This window comes from Rhinopithecus roxellana, chromosome 14 (genome assembly GCF_007565055.1).
Source record: "Rhinopithecus roxellana isolate Shanxi Qingling chromosome 14, ASM756505v1, whole genome shotgun sequence".
In the NCBI taxonomy this organism is placed as follows: Eukaryota; Metazoa; Chordata; class Mammalia; order Primates; family Cercopithecidae; genus Rhinopithecus; species Rhinopithecus roxellana.
In genome coordinates this window covers 36,626,431-36,645,925 of record NC_044562.1, presented here as the reverse complement: position 1 = coordinate 36,645,925, position 19,495 = coordinate 36,626,431, and the positions used below count along the sequence as shown (strand labels likewise).

Sequence of the window (19,495 nt, the reverse complement as noted above, 5' to 3'; positions counted from 1 at the left end):
TATTTTCTTAGACGCAATCCAAGCTTTCCCAGTTTCACTCTTTTGCCAAGGCTCTTCATTGTTCCTTTCAACACCATATATGCAATTCTAACTTTTCCCTAAAAAGTATGCCCTCCTCCTGAAGCTCCCACCTAATCTCCTTTCCCTCCTCCTCCCATGTGAAGGAAGGTCCCAGGTGAAGGAAGTTTTCCCAGCACCTTACAGGGAAGGACCTTTTCAACTATGTTTATAGTATTAATAGTTAGCAAATGCCTTGTAGATAGCTGGCACTTAGTAAAAATTTGCCAAATAAATGAATGAAGTCCTCGTGATTTAAATTGTAGATACTGTGTTTACGCCCCTGAGAAACATTTCTCAAACCTTCTTAAAGTTATCATCTCAGGAACTCAAAAGCCAAGTAGATCATTTGTTCATGATTACTCAATGCAATTAAAATATATGGCTGGGCACAGTGGCTCACACCTGTAATCCTAGCACTTTGGGAAACTGAAGCAAGAGGATCACTTAAGCCTAGGAGTTCAAGACCAGCCTGGGCAACATAGCAAAACCCCAGCTCTATAAATAAATAAGCCAGGCACAGTGGCTCATGCCTGTAATCCCAGCACTTTGGGAGGCCGAGGCGGGCAGATCACTTGAGCTCAGGAGTTCAAGAGCAGCCTGGGAAACATGGCAAAACCCTGCCTCTACAAAAAATACAAAACTTAGCCTGGTATGGTGGCATGTGCCTGTGGTCCCAGCTACTTAAGAGGCTGAGGTGGGAGGATTGCTTGAACCTAGGAAGCAGAGATTACAGTGAGCTGAGATAATGCTATTGCGCTCCAGCCTGGGAGACAGAGCAAGACACTGTCTCAAATAAATTAATTAAAGAAAAAAATGTAAAAACCCCCATTAGAAAATGAAAATATATTGGACTATAGATCTCATTTGTTTAGCATTCGGGGTAGAATCATGTCACTATTCCCAGAGAAATAAAACTTAATGGGTGTGCTTCTCAGGTGCTTCTAACCACTGAATGACACTAGTTCCATCTAAAATGATTTGAAGATTTAAAGAGCAAATTTATATATATATATATATATATATATATTTTTTTTTTTTTTTTTTTTTTTTAGACGGAGTCTTGCTCTGTCACCCAGGCTGGAGTGTAGTGGCGTGATCTTGGCTCACTGCAACCTCTGCCTCCTGAGTTCAAGCGATTCTCCTGCCTCAGTCTCCCGATTAGCTGGGACTAAGGCATGCACTACCATGCCCGGCTAATTTTTTTGCCTTTTTAGTAGAGACAGAGTTTCACCATGTTAAGTCAGTCTGGTCTCGAACTCCTGACCTCAAATGATCCACCCACCTTGGCCTCCCAAAGTGCTGGGAATACAGGTGTGAGCCACCATGCCCGGCCCAAATCTATGCTTTTAAGTCTTCAGCTAAACTCACACCAGTCCCCTAATTCTCTTTCCTTCTGCTGCACCTGCAGATCAATCCAACCAAATACCTTCTCTAGCCAGCTGGACTGTTGAGCAGTATTAAGAATACCCTGCAATCTCTTGGGATTCCCAGACAATCCACACGTCCCTGATGAGTGCCTTTTATTTCCTCAAGAGTTATTTCCAAAGTGCTTGCTCCTCAAGCCACCTGCCAATCTCCATCCCTTCTAATGTCAGCAATAACAGAGGTCTTTTCCCTCATGATAACAGGCCAGGAGCGATGGCTCACACTTGCAAATCCCAGCACTTTGGGAGGTCAAGGTAGGAGGATTTGCTTGAACCTAGGAGTCTGAGACAAGCCTGGACAATATAGTGAGACCCCATATCTAAAATAATAACAACAAAATAACTATGTCAACAGCAGCAGCCATTACATTTATTAAGTGCTGTGCTTTGGCATTTTGCTTTATATACATTATCTTAGCTAATCTTTACAAGGACCACCACTTAGGTAGGTACTATTATTATCCCCATTCTACAAATTAGAAAGCTGAAGCATAGAAAGGTTAAAAAACTTGCCCAAGGTCACATAACCAGCTAGTGGCATGTCCAGGTTACAAATCCAGGACTGACTGCAGAGCCAACTGTTAAACCTATACTGTGTTGACTTCCTGTTCCACTCTTCTGTCAGGGCACAGAGCCAGGATTCCCAAAGGCTCCCCGGCTCCCCCAGGTGACCGCATACCAGTGTCAAGACAGTGAGGTCTCCTCTTCCAGTCCAAGACTCTCCAACAACCAATGTCAGTCAACTAGTAAGCAGCAGAAGCAATATGGAGATACACCTACGAGGTTTAACTACATTATGCTGACCTGCTTTATTGGAAAAAGCAATGGATTTTATCAAAATTAAAAAGGTTCCCTGCACCGTCTCTTTTAATTTCACCCAGGTTCCAGCAAAGTACCTTCCTGGAAGTGTTTTGATCACCTCTTGGCTATCTGTGTCTAAGGCCCACTTGCTTCCACACCCAAATAGGCACTTCCATCCCTTTTTTACTGTGTTATTGCCACATTGAGAATGGAGTGGTGTCCTAGTCTAGCGCTTCTCAATTTTAATGTACATGAACCACCTGGGTATCTTATAAAAATGCAGTTTTTTTTGGTTTGTTTTTGTTTTTTGAGACAGTTTCGCTCATTACACAGGCTGGAGCGTAATGGTGTGATCTCGGCTCACCACAACCTCCACCTCCCGGGTTCAAGCAATTCTGCAGCCTCAGCCTCCCAAGTAGCTGGGACTACAGGCATGCACCACCATGCCTGGCAAATTTTGTATTTTTAGTAGCGATGGGGTTTCTCCATATTGGTCAGGCAGGTCTTGAACTCCTGACCTCAGGTGATCTGCTCGCCTCACCCTCTCAAAGTGCTGGGATTACAGGCGAAGCCACCAAGCCCAGCCCCAAAATGCAGCTTCTTATTCAGGTTCCAGATGGAGCCTACTAGCATGTGTTTCTCAAATCCTCATGTGACATTGATACCAATCTCCAGGCCACACTTGAGTAACAGTGACCTAGATATGTGGCATGTGAACAGTTCTTCCTTGGTGATCATCTTGTTGCTAAGTGATTTTCTTCCCAAATGTATAAATTATATTCTGCTTCTGTGACCAAAACTATGCAAAGCATCAGTTTATACATTACACATTATACATACTATAGACACCAGAGTGTCTGAGTGTTAAACTTTACCAGTTCTTTTTGCATGAATTTTTTACACGTCTCATTTTCCTCACTGTGTCCACTTGTTTCTAAAGCACCAAGAAAACTGTTTTGAAATTCTGACATGCCATAGATGAACTTTCATGCCTATAGCCCACGATCTTTTTCCTTATGGACTCAGGAAAGATGTTGCTCCTCCTCTTCAGGAAAACCCTTCCATCTGTGCCTGATTTCCACCCTTCTCCACCTCATTACTCATTCAAGCAATCGCCCACTTTGTTTAGCTCATTAGCCTCCTCCTCTGTTTTATCTAGTCCAAACTTCTCTTCAGCAATACTGCTTGAAAATTGTCTCAGGAAATTCACTATTTAAAATAAACATATAAAAGCAAAATAGCAAAAATTTTAATTGTTGAATTTAAGTGGAAAATATACGGTTGCTCACTGTAATAGTCTTTCAACTTTTTTCAAAGTTTGGGCAGAGTTATAGAACAATTTCTTCTATTTAAAAGTTTTTTCCTAGCACAAATCTATTTAGATTAAATCCCCTCACCAGCCACTCAGCTAACATGTTAAAATTTCCTTCCAGAACTTCATTAATCAGCCAGGCTATAAAAAAGTAACTGTCCAACATAAGGCCCAAGCAAGTGCTTTTATGAAAAATCTTTCTAGAATTCACAAAATAAATTTTAAAACTTATTCTAGCAGGAACACTAGAGATGTCACTGACTACACTCACTACTCTGATTTACTTATTCCCTCCTGCCTACAACTGACTGCCTTGCAAACCTACATTCTTTATCAAGTCTAATTCCTTCCATGGCTTCCTATCCAAATTTTTTAAAAGGTGAGGAAGGGGTTTCTGTACCCTGCCTGCCCTCCTCTTCCAGCCATACCATATAACCCACCTATCGCCAGCTCACAGGTGAGAATAAAACGCTTGAAGACCAGCATCCCAAGTGGAGCACCAAGCCACGTCCAGCACTCCTGCCCACCCGGCTCCCAACTGTGACAAGATGCTCTGAGGACCAGTGTGGGGTCATCTTACACATTTTCACTGCTTACTTTCCCCAAGACTTATGCGGAGCTTTAGCCCAAGGTAGGCATTTAAGTATTTGCTAAGTTGTATTTCTAGTTACTTCCTAGATAACTGCTGCCTAAAATCAAATGTTTTATATATCATGCTTTAATTTTATTAAACATGTAAGTTCTGCTTAAACAATGGTCTAAGGCTAGCTCAGTGGTTCTCACCCTAGGAAGACTTTGCCCTCCAAGGGACATGAGACAATGTCTGGAGGCATTTTTGGTTTAACACTGAGATGAGGGTGTGCTGCTAGCATCTCATAGGTAGAGGTCAGGAACACTGCTCAACATTCTGCAAGGCACAGGACAGCACCCCCACAATAATGACTTACTGATTCAAGATGTCAATAATGCCAAGGTTGAGAAACCCCAGGGTAGCTGTAGTGTTTTCTTTTAACCTTAGGGGATTTGAAAGCCACTGGAAACCAAAGAGCCAAACTGAACCTATGTGGCTGCAACTTTTTTAGTTTCTTATAAAGAAAAAGTTCTCTGGTTTTTCAACATTAAGTTCCCTTATTTGAAAACAACCGAAAGAGCTCAATATTGCAAAAATGGCACAACCACAACAGAGTGCAGTGTGATAACAATACAGAGTCAACTAAGATTAAAAATTGGTCTACTAAGACTTTAGATATAATATGTTTTATTCATCTAGTGGTACTTGGTGCTCACAGGGCACCATACAACAAATTTTAAAAATACAATATGAAAAAAACCAAACAGCCAGAGATCAATTCCATTAGAGGGTGATGGCCCACAGAAAAACCAACAAAGGTCCACAGAAAAACCCACCCTGTGTCCTTAAGAACATTTCCTTCTTAGTTTGGCTTTAAGAAACACCAAAAGAAAATACGAAAGAAAAGGTCTTTTAGAAGATAGGTAAAACTTCACATAGCGTCTTCCATGTATCACAAAATGCTTTCCTTATTTAATAATAAGCACATAAAATAATCCAAGTATCTGTGAGCCTCTATTTGGTCTCAATTTTTTAGGTCATAGCTTTCACTACTTCCCTCCTGTCCTCAAATTATTTGCATCAGTACAAAAGTTACTTAAGGTGTTAACAGTCTCCTTTGCTCCACACTGCCACTACAAAGCCTATTTTCCATAAAAAGCCAGAGGCCAAGCAAACGTAAGCTACTAAGTACTTGAACTGAAAATATAATTAAAATTTCCAAAGTGATACATCATCAAATTTTGGCTTTGTAATCTATTTGTATTCAATTCTCTCAGTCATTACTGAAGGTCATTTGACATCAACCATAGAGAGCAGTTAAAGTTGCATAGAAGTACTGCTGAAAACTTGTAACAGAAAGATGAGTTTGGAGTGTTTAATTTTACTACATAGTGACATATTTTCAGAAAGTTGTCATACAAGGAATGATGAGGAATTACAAATCCAAGTTGGAAACCGTTAATGCTCACTATCGATTTGTTGGAAGTCAATTACAAGCTGTTTTATTTTTATTTTTTTTGAGACAGAGTCTTGCTCTGTCACCCAGGCTGGGAGCAGTGGCACCTTCTCGGCTCACTACAAGCTCCGCCTCCCGGGTTCACGCCATTCTCCTGCCTCAGCCTCCCAAGTAGCTGGGACTACAGGCACCCACCACCACGGCCAGCAAATTTTTTGTACTTTTAGTAGAGAAGGGGTTTCACTGTTAGCCAGGATGGTCTTGATCTCCTGACCTCATGGCCCGCCTTGGCTTCCCAAAGTGCTGGGATTACAGGCGTGAGCCACCGCGCCCGGCCACAAGCTGTTTCTTAACTAAGCTTCCAAAGCAGGAACTATTCAAGTGTTAACAGGCAGTTTTACTTACAGTAGTAGTTATATGCTAATGCTGCTTGCAGAATTTATTTTCTCTTTAGTGTTCACAGAAGTACTACTACATGGAGACAAAACAAAATAGTAAAAATAGTATAGGTAGTAAAAAGGCCAACACCAAGAAATTTGGGGCCATAACATTATAAAAGGTTGAAAATATACTTTACATATTTGCTAAAAAAATTAAGTCTAGTACTGCCTTAATGCTTGGTTCCTCTATCATTAAATGGCATTTCATTCAGTTTATGCTGAACTCTTAGATCAACTTATTACTGAATACAAAGCTAAGCAAACCTAGACATTTTAGCTGCTGCCACTGTATATTATCACAGTACATAAGGAATCCGTTCTATCAGCATTACTTAGGTATCCTCACTCCTAATAGGCAGAAAGCAGTTTTGAAGTAAAGTTAAATTCCTCACTTGCTAAACACAGCAGACCTGTCAAGTGTTGGACAAGACTTAAACCACTTCCTTTAAACATGTTCATAAAGCATTTTGAGAAATCAAGAGATGAAAGGCGCTATGTAAGTACAAAATATTCAAGACAGTTTAGCAAAAGTGCTACTTTTCTACGATGATGGAATGGTTGTGCTAGTTTGAGGGGAACACCTCCTGAGGCTACTGTTCTTGCTGTCATTATTAACAGAACAATGGAATTTTGACAAAGATGCCATCACTTCATATAGTTTTTATTCGGCTAACTACTTTCTATTAACCAGGTGACAGAAAATGAAATCAAGCCACTTATTCCACATAAACCAATACTTTATCAAAGTTCCGCATTTTACAAGTCATGTTCAAAAAACACACACAAATTAGCATTTTGTACACAAATGTTTATTTCTCAATTAAACATTCCCTTTAAACACAAGGAATGAGTTCTAAATCTTCATAAAGATGAATTAAAAATGAAATCCCTCCAGTATAGTGTATGTAATCACTGTGTTCTTGGTCACTACTGGCATTTACTGCTTAACATCAAAAACAAAGACAGGTTATTTAAAAATCATGCTACTGGATTTCTAGCTCTTCCTCTATGACCAGTTCTACACTGATCTGCAATGTTTAAAAGTTTACATCACCAAATCAAAGCAAGTTTAAGGTGTGAAGTAGCTGTGCATTAAACACAAAATAAACAATAAAATTATAAGATATAGTCAAGTTCATAACGAATATAGGTGTTCTTATCATCGTTGTAGATTCTTGGGTAATGTGCTATGAGAGCATCCTGGGAACCAATGTAGATGGAGTTGTAAATTTTCCAATATACATCTCTGACTTTCCGGGCTGGGTGAAACAGACCCTAAAATAATAGTGAATAGTTACATTATTTCAAGAACACACATAACCTTAACAAAATTAACAAATCATAAAGATATGATTCAAAATTATTTCCCTTGGGGAGTGGGGTGGGGGCTAGTAATTATACAAAGCTAAAATGAAAGAGACAAAACTCACTCCCCCCTCACCACACAACTGTTCTACCATATGGCACAATATACCCTATTGATAATCAGGAAAAGTAACTTAATTCAACACACTACTTTTCTTGCTAAGTAATCTTTTAAAAATCTTTTACAGGGAGTGGGGGGAAAGGGGAGGGACAGCATTAGGACAAATACCTAATGCATGCGGGGCTTAAAACCTAGATGATGGGTTGATACGTGCAGCAAACCACCATGCCACATGTATACCTATGTAACAAACCTGCACATTCAGCACATGTATCCCAGAACTTAAAGTATTTAAAAAAAAAAAAATTCACCGATTAAAAAAAAAACACTTTAACTTACCTGTAAACAATACTGCAACATTCTACATGGTCCAATAGCAACTCTCAGACCCTCTAGGGCTCCCATAACTGCCTGAATTACATGAGGAGATGTCTCAAACACATTGGGCCATACATAGTTCAACAAGTGATTCAGCGAATCTTCACAACCAAATCCATAAACCCCAAGTGACATGTGCTGTACCACTGCACTAGCCGTCTGTCTGTGTACAAGGTCTCTATAAGGGAAGGGAAAAAAGTCCTTTAAGATACAGTCTTATAAGAAAGGGGGAAAAATCCTTCAAGATATGGTCTTAGTTTTACAGGAAATATTCACCTGCCCATTGAAAACGAAATTACTAATTCAGTGCACTAAATAGATGTGAAATCATCCTAACATTTCGTGTGTCTAATATATCCTTTAGAATAACTAATGCTTCCACTTGAGAACTTTTGCTTTAATGACTCAAGCTTCACTATCGCTCAACAATTAAGCCATATTTTCTAATTAACTTTTTTTTTTTGAGACATAGTCTTACTCTGTCGCCCAGGCTGGAGTGCAGTGGTGTGATCTTGGCTCACTGCAACCTCTGCCTCCCAGGTTCAAGCAATTCTCCTGCCTCAGCCTCCTGAGTAGCTGGAATTACAGGTGTGTGCCACCACACCCAGCTAATTTTTGAATTTTTAGTAGAGATGGGGTTTCACCATGTTGGCCAGGATGGTCTTGATCTCTTGACCTTGTGATCTGCCTGCCTCAGCCTCCCAAAGTACTGGGATTACAGGGGTGAGCCACCGCGCCTGGCCTTCTAATTAACTTTTAAAAGGAATATGAGCAGGAGGGCTCTGTGAAGTCTTGGCTTTATTATGCTATTAAAGAGGAGGTATGTAATTCTAATGTATGAATAATAAACAGTAGTATCTTATTTTAAACTTTTTTCTCTTTTTAAAAAGTATTTTTCAGGCTGGGCATGGTGGCTCATGCCTATAATCCCAGCACTTTGGGAGGCCGAGGCAGGTGAATCACCTGAGGTCAGGAGTTCTAGACCAGCCTGGCCAACGTGGCGAAACCCCGTCTCTACTAAACATACGAAAATTAGTCAGGCGTTCTGGCACATGCCTGTAATCCCAGCTACTCGGGAGGCTGAGGTAGGAGAATCACCTGAACCTGGGGGGCAGAGGATGCAGTGAGCCGAGATCGTGCTGCTGCACTCCTGCCTAGGCAACAAGAGCGAAACTCTGTCTCAAAAAAAAAAAAAGAAAAAAGAAAAATTATTTAAAAAAATTTTTATTGTTAAGAGATAGGGAGGGCCTCGCTATGTTGCCCAAGCTGATCTTGAGCTCCTGGGGTCGAGTGATCCTCCCACCTTGGCCTCCCAAATCATTTTAAACTCTTGGTTATAAACTTAAATCTTTACTAGTACTTCAGATACTGGTATATAATAGGTAACTAAATTAAAATTAAATTCCCTTCTCACGTAAAGTTTAAGTTTCAATAACTCAATCTGGGGAGAGGAAGAAAAGATCAACAATTTTTTCAAACCTACAGAAGTAACTATCATCTCCTATGTTAACTGAGTTTATGTTCATGAAAAATCAATCGGTTATTCATTCCACAATTATTCAACCAAGTATGAGCTCATTGGCTAACACACTGGGATTTGCAACGGGTATGAAAATGAGTTTCCAGCCGGGCGCGGTGGCTCAAGCCTGTAATCCCAGCACTTTGGGAGGCCGAGACGGGCGGATCACAAGGTCAGGAGATCGAGACCCTCCTGGCTAACACGGTGAAACCTCGTCTCTACTAAAAAATACAAAAAACTAGCCGGGCGAGGTGGCGGGCGCCTGTAGCCCCAGCTACTCGGGAGGCGGAGCTTGCAGTGAGCTGAGATCCGGCCACTGCACTCCAGCCTGGGCGACAGAGCGAGACTCTGTCTCAAAAAAAAAAAAAAGAAAATGAGTTTCCAGACCAGGCACGGTGGCTCACGCCTGTAATCCCAGAACTTTGGGAGGCCAAGGCCAGTGGATCACAAGGTCAGGAGATAGAGACCATCCTGGCTAACATGGTGAAACCCTATCTCTGCCAAAAATACAAAAAATTAGCTGGGCATGGTGGCACATGCCTGTAGTCCCAGCTACTTGGGAGCTGAGGCAGGAGAATCACTTGAACCTGGGAGGCAGAAGCTGCAGTGAGTCGAGATCATGCCACTGTACTCCAGCCTGGGCGACAAAGCGAAAAGTCCGTCTTAAAAACAAAATGAGTTTTCACACTTTGCTCCAAAGATAGTAACACAGACCATATCAAAAGAGAAAAATACTTGTATTTACTAATATTCTTGTTTTTCTTATTTATTTTAATAATGTCACTCAGCATAAGAATGAAGGAATGAAGCAGTATTCCTTATTAATAAAATTTCCAGCTGAAGTATTCTTTTCATTTAGTAATTTTCAATGGAATTACTCCCTCCACTTCTTAGTACACAGAACAAAGTTTTTAACTGCAGGTGACATACATTAATGACTGCACTATGGTCCTCACGCACTTCTCACTGAGGAATATGGAGCAAGGGTGATTTACCCTCATATTTTTTAGCCCTGGGTAGCCAGGCTTTTACAGAGCACAATTCTTACTTTGCTTCCATGTCTTGCATATACACTTTCTGGTAACTTGTCAAGTCCAGTTAAGTCTCCCTTTCAGAAGGTTATTAATGAATAACTTTAATCTGTACACAAAAGTATGTGAATGGGCTCTGATTTGAGTAACTTCTCTCTCCTGAAAAATAAAGAGCCAGTGAAACAGTTCTTTCCCTTACTATGCCTGCACTTTCCTTTGCACTTTCTTCAGTTACTTCTGTGTTTATGGCTGTGCATCAGTCTAGATGGTAAAAGGTATTAGCAATCTGTCAAATAACTCAAACAGTACTGTACTGGTGGTCACCATCTGAAACACCAGGGACCTGCAAGAGGAAGAGTGTAGCTCTGGCAGGCTATGTTCAGTAATTCAAAGGCTTAAGAGAAACCTGTCCTTTACCTGCAATAAAAAGCTAAAAAGATCAGGTCTCTGCCACACTGATTAGCTCCTGCTCATCATGTCCTCTAACTATATTTGACCAATTTTGAAAACAAAAGATTATCAGTCAACCCTTTTCAAAATGTATTTAGTTCAATAGATATGAAAAGAGATTTAAAGGGGGTGGGGGAACTTGAAAGAAAGTCTGGGGAATCACTACAGTGTGCACATTATTTTAAAATAATAAGTCATATTTACAATGTCCCAAGACTCCAGGCTAGCATTTTTTTCTTTAACTACATTACAGTAAAAAGTCATCTAATAACTATTTCAGGATGTTCTAAAATGAAGGAAGAGTTATAATTATTTTCTTGTAATCAGTTCAAGTCACTTACCTATCCATTAAAGCATCTTCAAGTAACGGTGTTACGGCATAAATGTAGTCTTTCCCCATTTCACCAATATATTCAAACAAGAAGGAAAGTGATTTTAACACTCCATTTTGAACATTCAGTTCAGGAACTCTGTATTCATTCATTAAGGCAGGGAGTACTGTGAAGGGTGAACATGTTTCCGCAACAATAGCTATTGCTACAGTGGTACAAACTCTGTTCTGCCTTTCTTGAACTTTGAGGTTGTTTAGAAGTGTAGCCAATACATCATGAGGGCTGGAAAAAAAAAAAAAATGGGTCAACAAGCTGTTACATTATAAGTCAAAAATTTATGGAAGAAAAAAATGCATAAAGATGAAAACTTTTAAATATTAATAATTACAGGGAACTCAGTAATTTTATAAAACGCAGTACTTCCAAGTCATTGGCATTGTTGTTTCTACATTAAAATTTCATATAAATTAAAAGGTCAGTTTAAAAAAGTTAACTCTGAGAAGATCAGAGGTCACAGCTGTACAAATTTTTAAAATTTTGGCCGGATGCAGTGGCTCACGCTTGCATCCCAGCACTCTGGGAGGCCGAGGCAGGCGGATCACGAGGTCAGGAGTTCGAGACCAACCTGGTCAACATAGTGAAACCCATCTCTACTAAAGATACAAAAATTAGCCGAGTGTGATGGCACATGCCTGTAGTCCCAGCTACTTGGGAGGCTGAGGTGGGAGAACCACTTGAACCTGGGAGGCAGAGGTTGCAGTGAGCTGAGACCATGCCATTGTACTCCAGCCTGCGTGACAGAGTGACACTCTGTCTCCAAAAAAAAAAAAGTTTAAGTTAACTCAAATTAATTTTCATATGTAATTTTCAGTTTTTAAACTTTCTGAAATATAAAGAAATTTAACTAAATGTTTAAAGTGAGTAATTCTCTGAGTTGTCAAAATGGGCACTAGAACTAGGTAGGAGTGATGAAGGGAATATCTGAATTGTGGTCTCCCATTATAAACCATATAAAATCTCTTTTCCTTTTATCTTCCCTCCCACACAATGTGCTGCATCTATTTGCCTCTTCTTTGACATAAACTTAGAGGGACATTGGGGCTAAAAGCTTGCACAACAGCTATTCACTACAAATTTCTTGACTCCATCACCACTGAAATAAATACTATGCTACCAAAATAGGAGAGAAATTAGTGTGTGTTAGGGGAGGGGGTGTGGTCTGGTTAATTCTACCTAATTAATCAGACATTCACATGTCATATTCCTTGAACACATTTTCTTAAGCCACATGGACATGTGGTGTCTCGTTTTCTATAATGACTGTTTTTTCCTATTTTAGTTGTGATGGAATGGAAGCAAACAACCATAGATTATCTCACAAAGCAGCTATAATTCAGTTAAATCCGTGGAGTAATGTTAGAATAGCATTTTTGTTGTTTTTGTTTTTTAGAGACAGGATCTCGCCCTGTTGCCCAGGTTGGAGTGCAGTGGCACAATCACAGCTCACTGTAACCTTAAACTCCTGAGCTCAAACAATCCATAATACAACTTTTAAAACACATAAAGCATTAATATGAGACTTAAATGATGCTGTGAGACTAAAAATTTGCCTTAATAGTTTAAGCAATATCCTAAAAGACACATTTTGAATTTTTCTGAAAATGGTACTGTTTCCCTCCCTGAAAACACCTAAAGTATAATTAAAGTAAATCTTAAACCCTTCCATCTATTTCAATTCAATTAAGAATTTAAGACTACAGGCTGGGTGTGGTGGCTCACGCCTGTAATCTCAGCACTTCTGGAGGCCAAGATCGGTGGCTCACTTGAGGTCAGGAGTTCGAGAACAGCCTGGCCCACATGGTGAAACCTCATCTGTACTAAAAAATACAAAAATTACCTGGGCGTGATGGCGCATGCCTATAGTCCCAGCTACTGGGGAGGGTGAGGCAGGAGAATCGCCTGAACCCGGGAGGCAGCGATGGGTGCAGTGAGCTGAAATCAAATCACTGCATTCCAGCCTGGGTGACAGAGCGAGACTCTGTCTCAAAAAAAAAAACAAAAAAAACCAAAAAAAACAAATGGAAGAATACATTCCCAAAATCAGAAGGTCAGTGGTTAAATGAAGAGCTTTCTCAACTGCATTATTCAGACCATGCCTCAAAAGAGATTTCTACATGAACTATTTTTCAATACCACAATGAATTTATTATAATTTTTTTTTTAATGGAAGTAAGTAACACTCACCCAATGGCCTTTGCAATATAACCAAATGTGTTGACTGTGGCTCTACGAATAGCCTTTTTGTGGGCTTTTAAGAGCTCTAAAAGCTCAAAGCAAATCCTCATCCACTCTCTTGCAGACACATATTCAGCTCCCCTAATTTAAAAAATACACATATTATTTGTGACATTAGGAAAAGTTTTAAGGATAAATTTGCAAATTCAGTTCTAAAAACATGATTGTTAACTCATTTTAAGCATTAAATAAGAGTTATTACTCTTCAGAAAGGCTGAAGAGTTAGTCTTACAGGTTTAGTCTAAAATTACATGGCCACCCCATTACCATCCAAATTGAAATTTGAAAATATTAATACTAGATAGCCTAATCATATACACTTATATTAGTGACATTAAGAAAATTTTGCTAATTGAATACAAAGTGGCCAAATTTGAAAACTGATACTGCTTATAAAAATGTGTGGGTAATCTGCTTACCTGTCAGCAATACGCCCAACAAGATCAATACAATTCTCTTGTACTTTTTCATGTCTGTTCTTTAAGATGGGGGTGAGTCTAGGCAGCAGATCTTTAATTGGTGGAGTCATCTTATGCATACCTATTTAATAGAAGTCAATAAACTATCAACATTTGAATTGCAACTTTTGTTCACTTTCCTTTTACTTAGCAACGTCATATATGACTATGCATAAATATAAACTTACAGCTGCCTATGGAAAGAGAAAGCCCCGGATTCTGATCAGACTCAGAATCGTTTTTAACTTTTATTAACAATTTTTGATTATGTATAGAAATGAAAGAAATCAGTGAAGTGATTTAAAGAATGATGGATACTCAGTAACAAAAAACTTTCGTTTGGTTCTGAAATGTATTTGTGCACTGACATTTAAATATGGGGACAGCTTATGTTCCGGCCGTACACAACAATATAAGCCAGAGGTAAACATGTAAATAAAGAAAAAATTTCCAGAAAGGGCCCCCTTACCCTTTAACTGCAAAACAAACAGATCTCCAGTCTCCCTGCAATGCAGGGCATACTTGGATGGTATTTACACCTATGAAGAGAGAAAAAAGGAGGCAGCTGGCAGGGGCTCTTGCTCTAACTAGAATCACTTGCTCTGATTCTCTCTCCATTGCTCTTCCCATGCCTCTCTGACAAACAATACGTTTTAAAACTCCCTGCAAACCAGAGCCCTACAAGTGGCCATGTAAATTTTTGGCTAGTGGCTATCTTCAAGTGTAGCACTGGGCTGCATTGGAGATTATATGCAAATACAATAGTTTAAAAATGTATATTGCATAAATACCTCTTACAAAACAAGAAAAAACAGTGGCTCTCTCACAGTCAGCTATTTTGACTTCTGCTAGGTTATCAGAGCCTCTAAACTCTGCAGGAGTTACATTTGGCAACAGTTATAATCAATTTTAAAAAAGATTAAATAAAGAAACCATTTGTTTTCTTTGTCATACTGCCCTAACAGAATAAAAACTTTGCTCTCCATATCCAAGACCATTTGTAATATAGCTGTGTTTTGGGTTAGAAAACTGAATGGACAGTATTGAAAACTTGGGTATGTAAATAAAGACAATAATTTGATCAGTTCACTTTTCTGATTATATTCCTTGAAACTGATGGCAAGTAAAAAACCTGTCATAATCACTAATTCAAGGTTTAAATATACATACATAGTTCTAAAACTAAATTAAAACTTTAGGTTCCCCTTTTCCCCCTCGCAGCAGAACATGGCAGAATATATTTCACCTGACACACTATTTCTACTAGGGTCCTGTATTCCAAGACTTCAAAGCTTTTTGAGCTGTGACTACTCCCACCTCTCCTGTAGGTCCTAAACTTGACCTTTTTTTCTCTTTAAAGTAAAATATAAATGAATTTTGGGAAACAAAACTTTAGTGACATCCCCTGACTTAACTACAATCTTGAAGTGCTTTTAAAAAAGTAACAAAAACCTCCCAAATCCTAAATAAGACTTTACTTACAGAAAAAAAAAAAAGAAAAAGAAAATTAAAACAAGAAAAAGTCTTATGTAACCAGCAAATTCCATACCTATGACATTCACAATGGCCTTCAGTGCTCCGAGAATGCTGCCCAATACTTCAGGGTACTCCTCACCCAAATACTCATACAACACAACACCCAAGTGTCCCATCAATTTTTCCTATAATAAAACAAATAATGTTAAAATGTTACTATTTACATTAAACTATTTGGTGAATAAGTAATAATTTGAAAAAGAAGTTTACCTCTTGACAAGTCTTCATGACAACAGCAGTTCGAGAAATCAAGTCAGCTGCCTGCTGCCTAACTTTTGCAGATTTGTTATTTAAACGCCACAAAACTGTACCACAGATCTGAGGCAAGTATGGTTTGACTCGTTTGCCAAGAGCATTAACCACTGTGCCAAAGCCGTTCAACATTACTGAGTCCTAAAAAATAAATTTAAAAAAAAGACACATTCATTTGGTTTATGACTGCACAGTTGAAATAAACTAATAGTCAACCTTTTCTAACCACCCAAACATCTGTGGTTGTTTTTTTACATCAAATCTTAAAACTTGAGGGAGAATAGTATTTTTTGGTAACCGAGTGAGCATATTAAAAATTACTTCAAATTCAATTGCATTCTAGAAAAATTTGCTTGACAACTAACACGCTTTTCTACAAATACTAAAGTCAGTAGCAATGTGCCATAATTAATTATCATTACCTCTGTAGTCTGTTCTTGGAAAGCATAAAGAATACCATCAATCAGTTGTTCTTCAAGTTTATGATCAATATCTGCTGCTCCCAAATTGCCCATAATTTTCTCAATTGTCTCCATCACCATTTTTCTGTACTGTTCAGCTTCATCTTTCAGATCATCCACAATCCTGGATATAATTTCTGCTGCACCTACTTTGTTTGCCAACTCCACAGTAGTATCAACTAACTAAAAAGAACAGGAAAAAAACATTTTAGACTGCTTTTCCAAGGACATAAAACAACATCATGAAAACCAAATACTCTAAATACACCACTTATTTAGCTAATAAACATGATAAGAATGATTCATTGCTATTTATTAAAGTTGAAGAGAAAAGTGACCAAACATCGAAAAATGAGTATAAGTTAACATGATTCAAGGTAAAACTGTGTCCATGTTTCATCTAGCTAGATAAAGCACTGAATTTACCAGACAAAAACATCAATTCACAATTGAGTATTAATCCTTAAATCCAAAATCAAAATGGAAGTTAACTGGCTGACTAAAATCCATCTCCTCACAGTTGAGTATTAATCCTTGAATCCAAAATCAAAACGGAAGTTAACTGGCTGACTAAAATCCATCTCCTTTCATAATCAAGCACATATAAACTGTGAGATAATTAAGGCAAAAAATAATATATAACATGCATTCAAGTCGACTAAAGAATGACTCAAAAGGATTTTTGAGAATATTCTTTTAAAATAAAAGCTTACCTGTCGGTAATTTCTTCTATCCAAAGCCATCCTGTGCTGCCAGAAGTGTTTAAAAAAGGGAGGAAGAATCTCTGTTTTAATGTAGTTTGCTTCTACACCATCTGTCCCACAACACTGTTTTACCACCTAAAAGGTTAAAAAATAGTAATAATAAAATCAACTGACTTGAAATGAACAGACTACTCATTGCTGATTACGTAATTTTAAAACATAAAATTTAAAAACAAATGAAACAGGCCGGGCGCGGTGGCTCAAGCCTGTAATCCCAGCACTTTGGGAGGCCGAGACAGGCGGATCACGAGGTCAGGAGATCGAGACCATCCTGGCTAACACGGTGAAACCCCGTCTCTACTAAAAAAAACTACAAAAAACTAGCCGGGCGAGGTGGCGGGCGCCTGTAGTCCCAGCTGCTCGGGAGGCTGAGGCAGGAGAATGGCGTAAACCCGGGAGGCGGAGCTTGCAGTGAGCTGAGATCCGGCCACTGCACTCCAGCCTGGGTGACAGAGCGAAACTCCGTCTCAAAAATAAATAAATAAATAAATAAATAAATAAATAAATAAATAAATAAACAAACAAACAAACAAATAAAAAACAACAAATGAAACAGTACTGGTGTAACATACAGTTTTTTTGTTGTTTTTAAAAAACACTTTAAGGCCGGGCGCGGTGGCTCAAGCCTGTAATCCCAGCACTTTGGGAGGCCGAGACGGGCGGATCACGAGGTCAGGAGATCGAGACCATCCTGGCGAATACGGTGAAACCCCGTCTCTACTAAAAAATACAAAAAACTAGCCGGGCGACGAGGCGGGCGCCTGTAGTCCCAGCTACTCGGGAGGCTGAGACAGGAGAATGGCGTGAACCCGGGAGGCGGAGCTTGCAGTGAGCTGAGAGCCGGCCACTGCACTCCAGCCTGGGCGGCAGAGCAAGACTCCGTCTCAAAAAATAAATAAATAAATAAATAAATAAATAAATAAATAAATAAAAATCAAAAACACTTTAAAATTCTCTTAGAACCATGAAACAAATCCAGTTTACATTAATAAATCTGGAATAATTACCTTCAGCACAATCTTCTTCATTTCCTCATCAGGAGATTGGAATTCTCGAATAAGGATTAACATCACTTCTCTAGTATAGTAGTTGGCATATTCTGCATCCATAAGAGGAATAAGATACCCAATAGCCTTCAAGAAAGCAGCCAAACCCTATTTTTAAATAAAAATATATGTACTTTAGTAATTTAGATTTATGTCACCTTAACTTTAATGAAGATAAATCAAAAGGTAAGTGGTGGATTTACCTTTCCTCTGTGTTGGCGGATACCCTTCCATAAAGGCTTTAACACGGAATCAAAAGATTCGATACCATAAGGAGTTGCTGCTTCAGCCAAGGCAGCAATGGCCAAAGCACTGATAGTCCGAACTTTCTGCTGCTCATCCACAAGACCTACAACACCAAACACAGGTTTTAACTATGCCCCAACATTACCTAAGTTACACAATATCGTCCAGATCCTCGCAATGTATCAACTATTTAGCCAAACTGCAGAATACGTTCACATTAAAATTAGGTAAAAGCAAAATATGAACCATAGCCTGTTAGCAGGTAATATTACAAACCCATCATAAAATCTATAGTTTGTACAGTTATGCCTTTCCATTTATCTCCCCAAATCAGTAGCCCAAATTTTAGGACAGTTGTCCTATTAAAAGTAGACAGGCTGTGTGTGTACCTCTAGTCCCAACCACTCAGAAGGCTGAGCAGGAGGATCACTTCAGTCCAAAAGTTTGAGTCCAGTCTGGGCAACATAGTAAGACCCTGTCTCTTAGAGAAAAAAAAAAAAAAAAAAAAAAGACAAAGTTACATTACAACTTACCATGTTCAATGATTTCAACTAAACTTCTAAGATGTGGCAAGATGGCACAGCCCATAAGAATAGCTATCTGTTGTACAATCTTAATACCAGTGTGTCTCGCTTGCCAGGACTTCTTGCTTTTGCACACAGCTTTTAAGAAGGGCAATAAAGAAGGAATGCCCAGGGCAGAGGCTACAACAGCAAAAGCTCTAGCTGTTGTGTTACGGACATACTCATCCATGTTATCTATATCAGGTCTCATGGTAGAGATCATAGTAGCCAGACCAGCAGCCTAAAAAGTAAACAAAGAAAGGACAGTCATGAGTTGGTAATATTAATCTTCAACCATTTCCTTCCATAATCAAATAATTCCATAAACAGATACAAATTTTCTTCTCTAGAAATTAAATGTAAATACCTTTGCCAAATTAGAAATGATCTCTCGGCCTTCCACTCTAGCATAGTAATCTTCATCAATCAATAGTGGTTCAATGACCACAAGGATCTGAAAAAGAGAAAAAAGAGAAGAAGCTACACTTTCACATCAATTACTGATGAAATACTCATGCAGAGAATTAAACATATACAAGAAATTTAGAATTATCAGGACTTTTGTTAATCAAGGGACAAATTGTTTAAGAATTTTAATTACACAAGTTCAAACTCCAGATAGAGATGAAAATTTAAGAGAGCTATTAGTGACACACTAATATTCAATATTTTTT

At 38.8% G+C, this 19,495-nt stretch overlaps 1 protein-coding gene across 3 annotated transcripts in view; it reads right to left on the bottom strand.

The window, feature by feature from the left end:
* Positions 1-6,851: 6,851 nt before the first annotated feature.
* SF3B1 (splicing factor 3b subunit 1) overlaps positions 6,852-19,495 on the bottom strand; it is a 49,811-nt gene continuing 37,167 nt past the window's right edge. Inside the window, exons 13-25 of one of the 3 annotated variants that reach the window (XM_010381620.2) lie at positions 19,189-19,275; positions 18,792-19,062; positions 18,216-18,361; positions 17,974-18,120; positions 16,916-17,041; positions 16,164-16,385; positions 15,700-15,882; positions 15,503-15,614; positions 13,915-14,035; positions 13,445-13,576; positions 11,210-11,482; positions 7,830-8,046; positions 6,852-7,339 (exon numbers count right to left, since the gene is read on the bottom strand). In XM_010381620.2, the coding sequence (XP_010379922.1) occupies positions 7,181-7,339; positions 7,830-8,046; positions 11,210-11,482; positions 13,445-13,576; positions 13,915-14,035; positions 15,503-15,614; positions 15,700-15,882; positions 16,164-16,385; positions 16,916-17,041; positions 17,974-18,120; positions 18,216-18,361; positions 18,792-19,062; positions 19,189-19,275 (2,196 nt within the window). In that variant the 3' untranslated portion in view covers positions 6,852-7,180. Of the gene's footprint in view, positions 7,340-7,829; positions 8,047-11,209; positions 11,483-13,444; positions 13,577-13,914; positions 14,036-14,422; positions 14,493-15,502; positions 15,615-15,699; positions 15,883-16,163; positions 16,386-16,915; positions 17,042-17,973; positions 18,121-18,215; positions 18,362-18,791; positions 19,063-19,188; positions 19,276-19,495 lie in introns of those variants that run through there. The other 2 variants (XM_030917085.1, XR_004053298.1) reach the window with 2 other exon arrangements.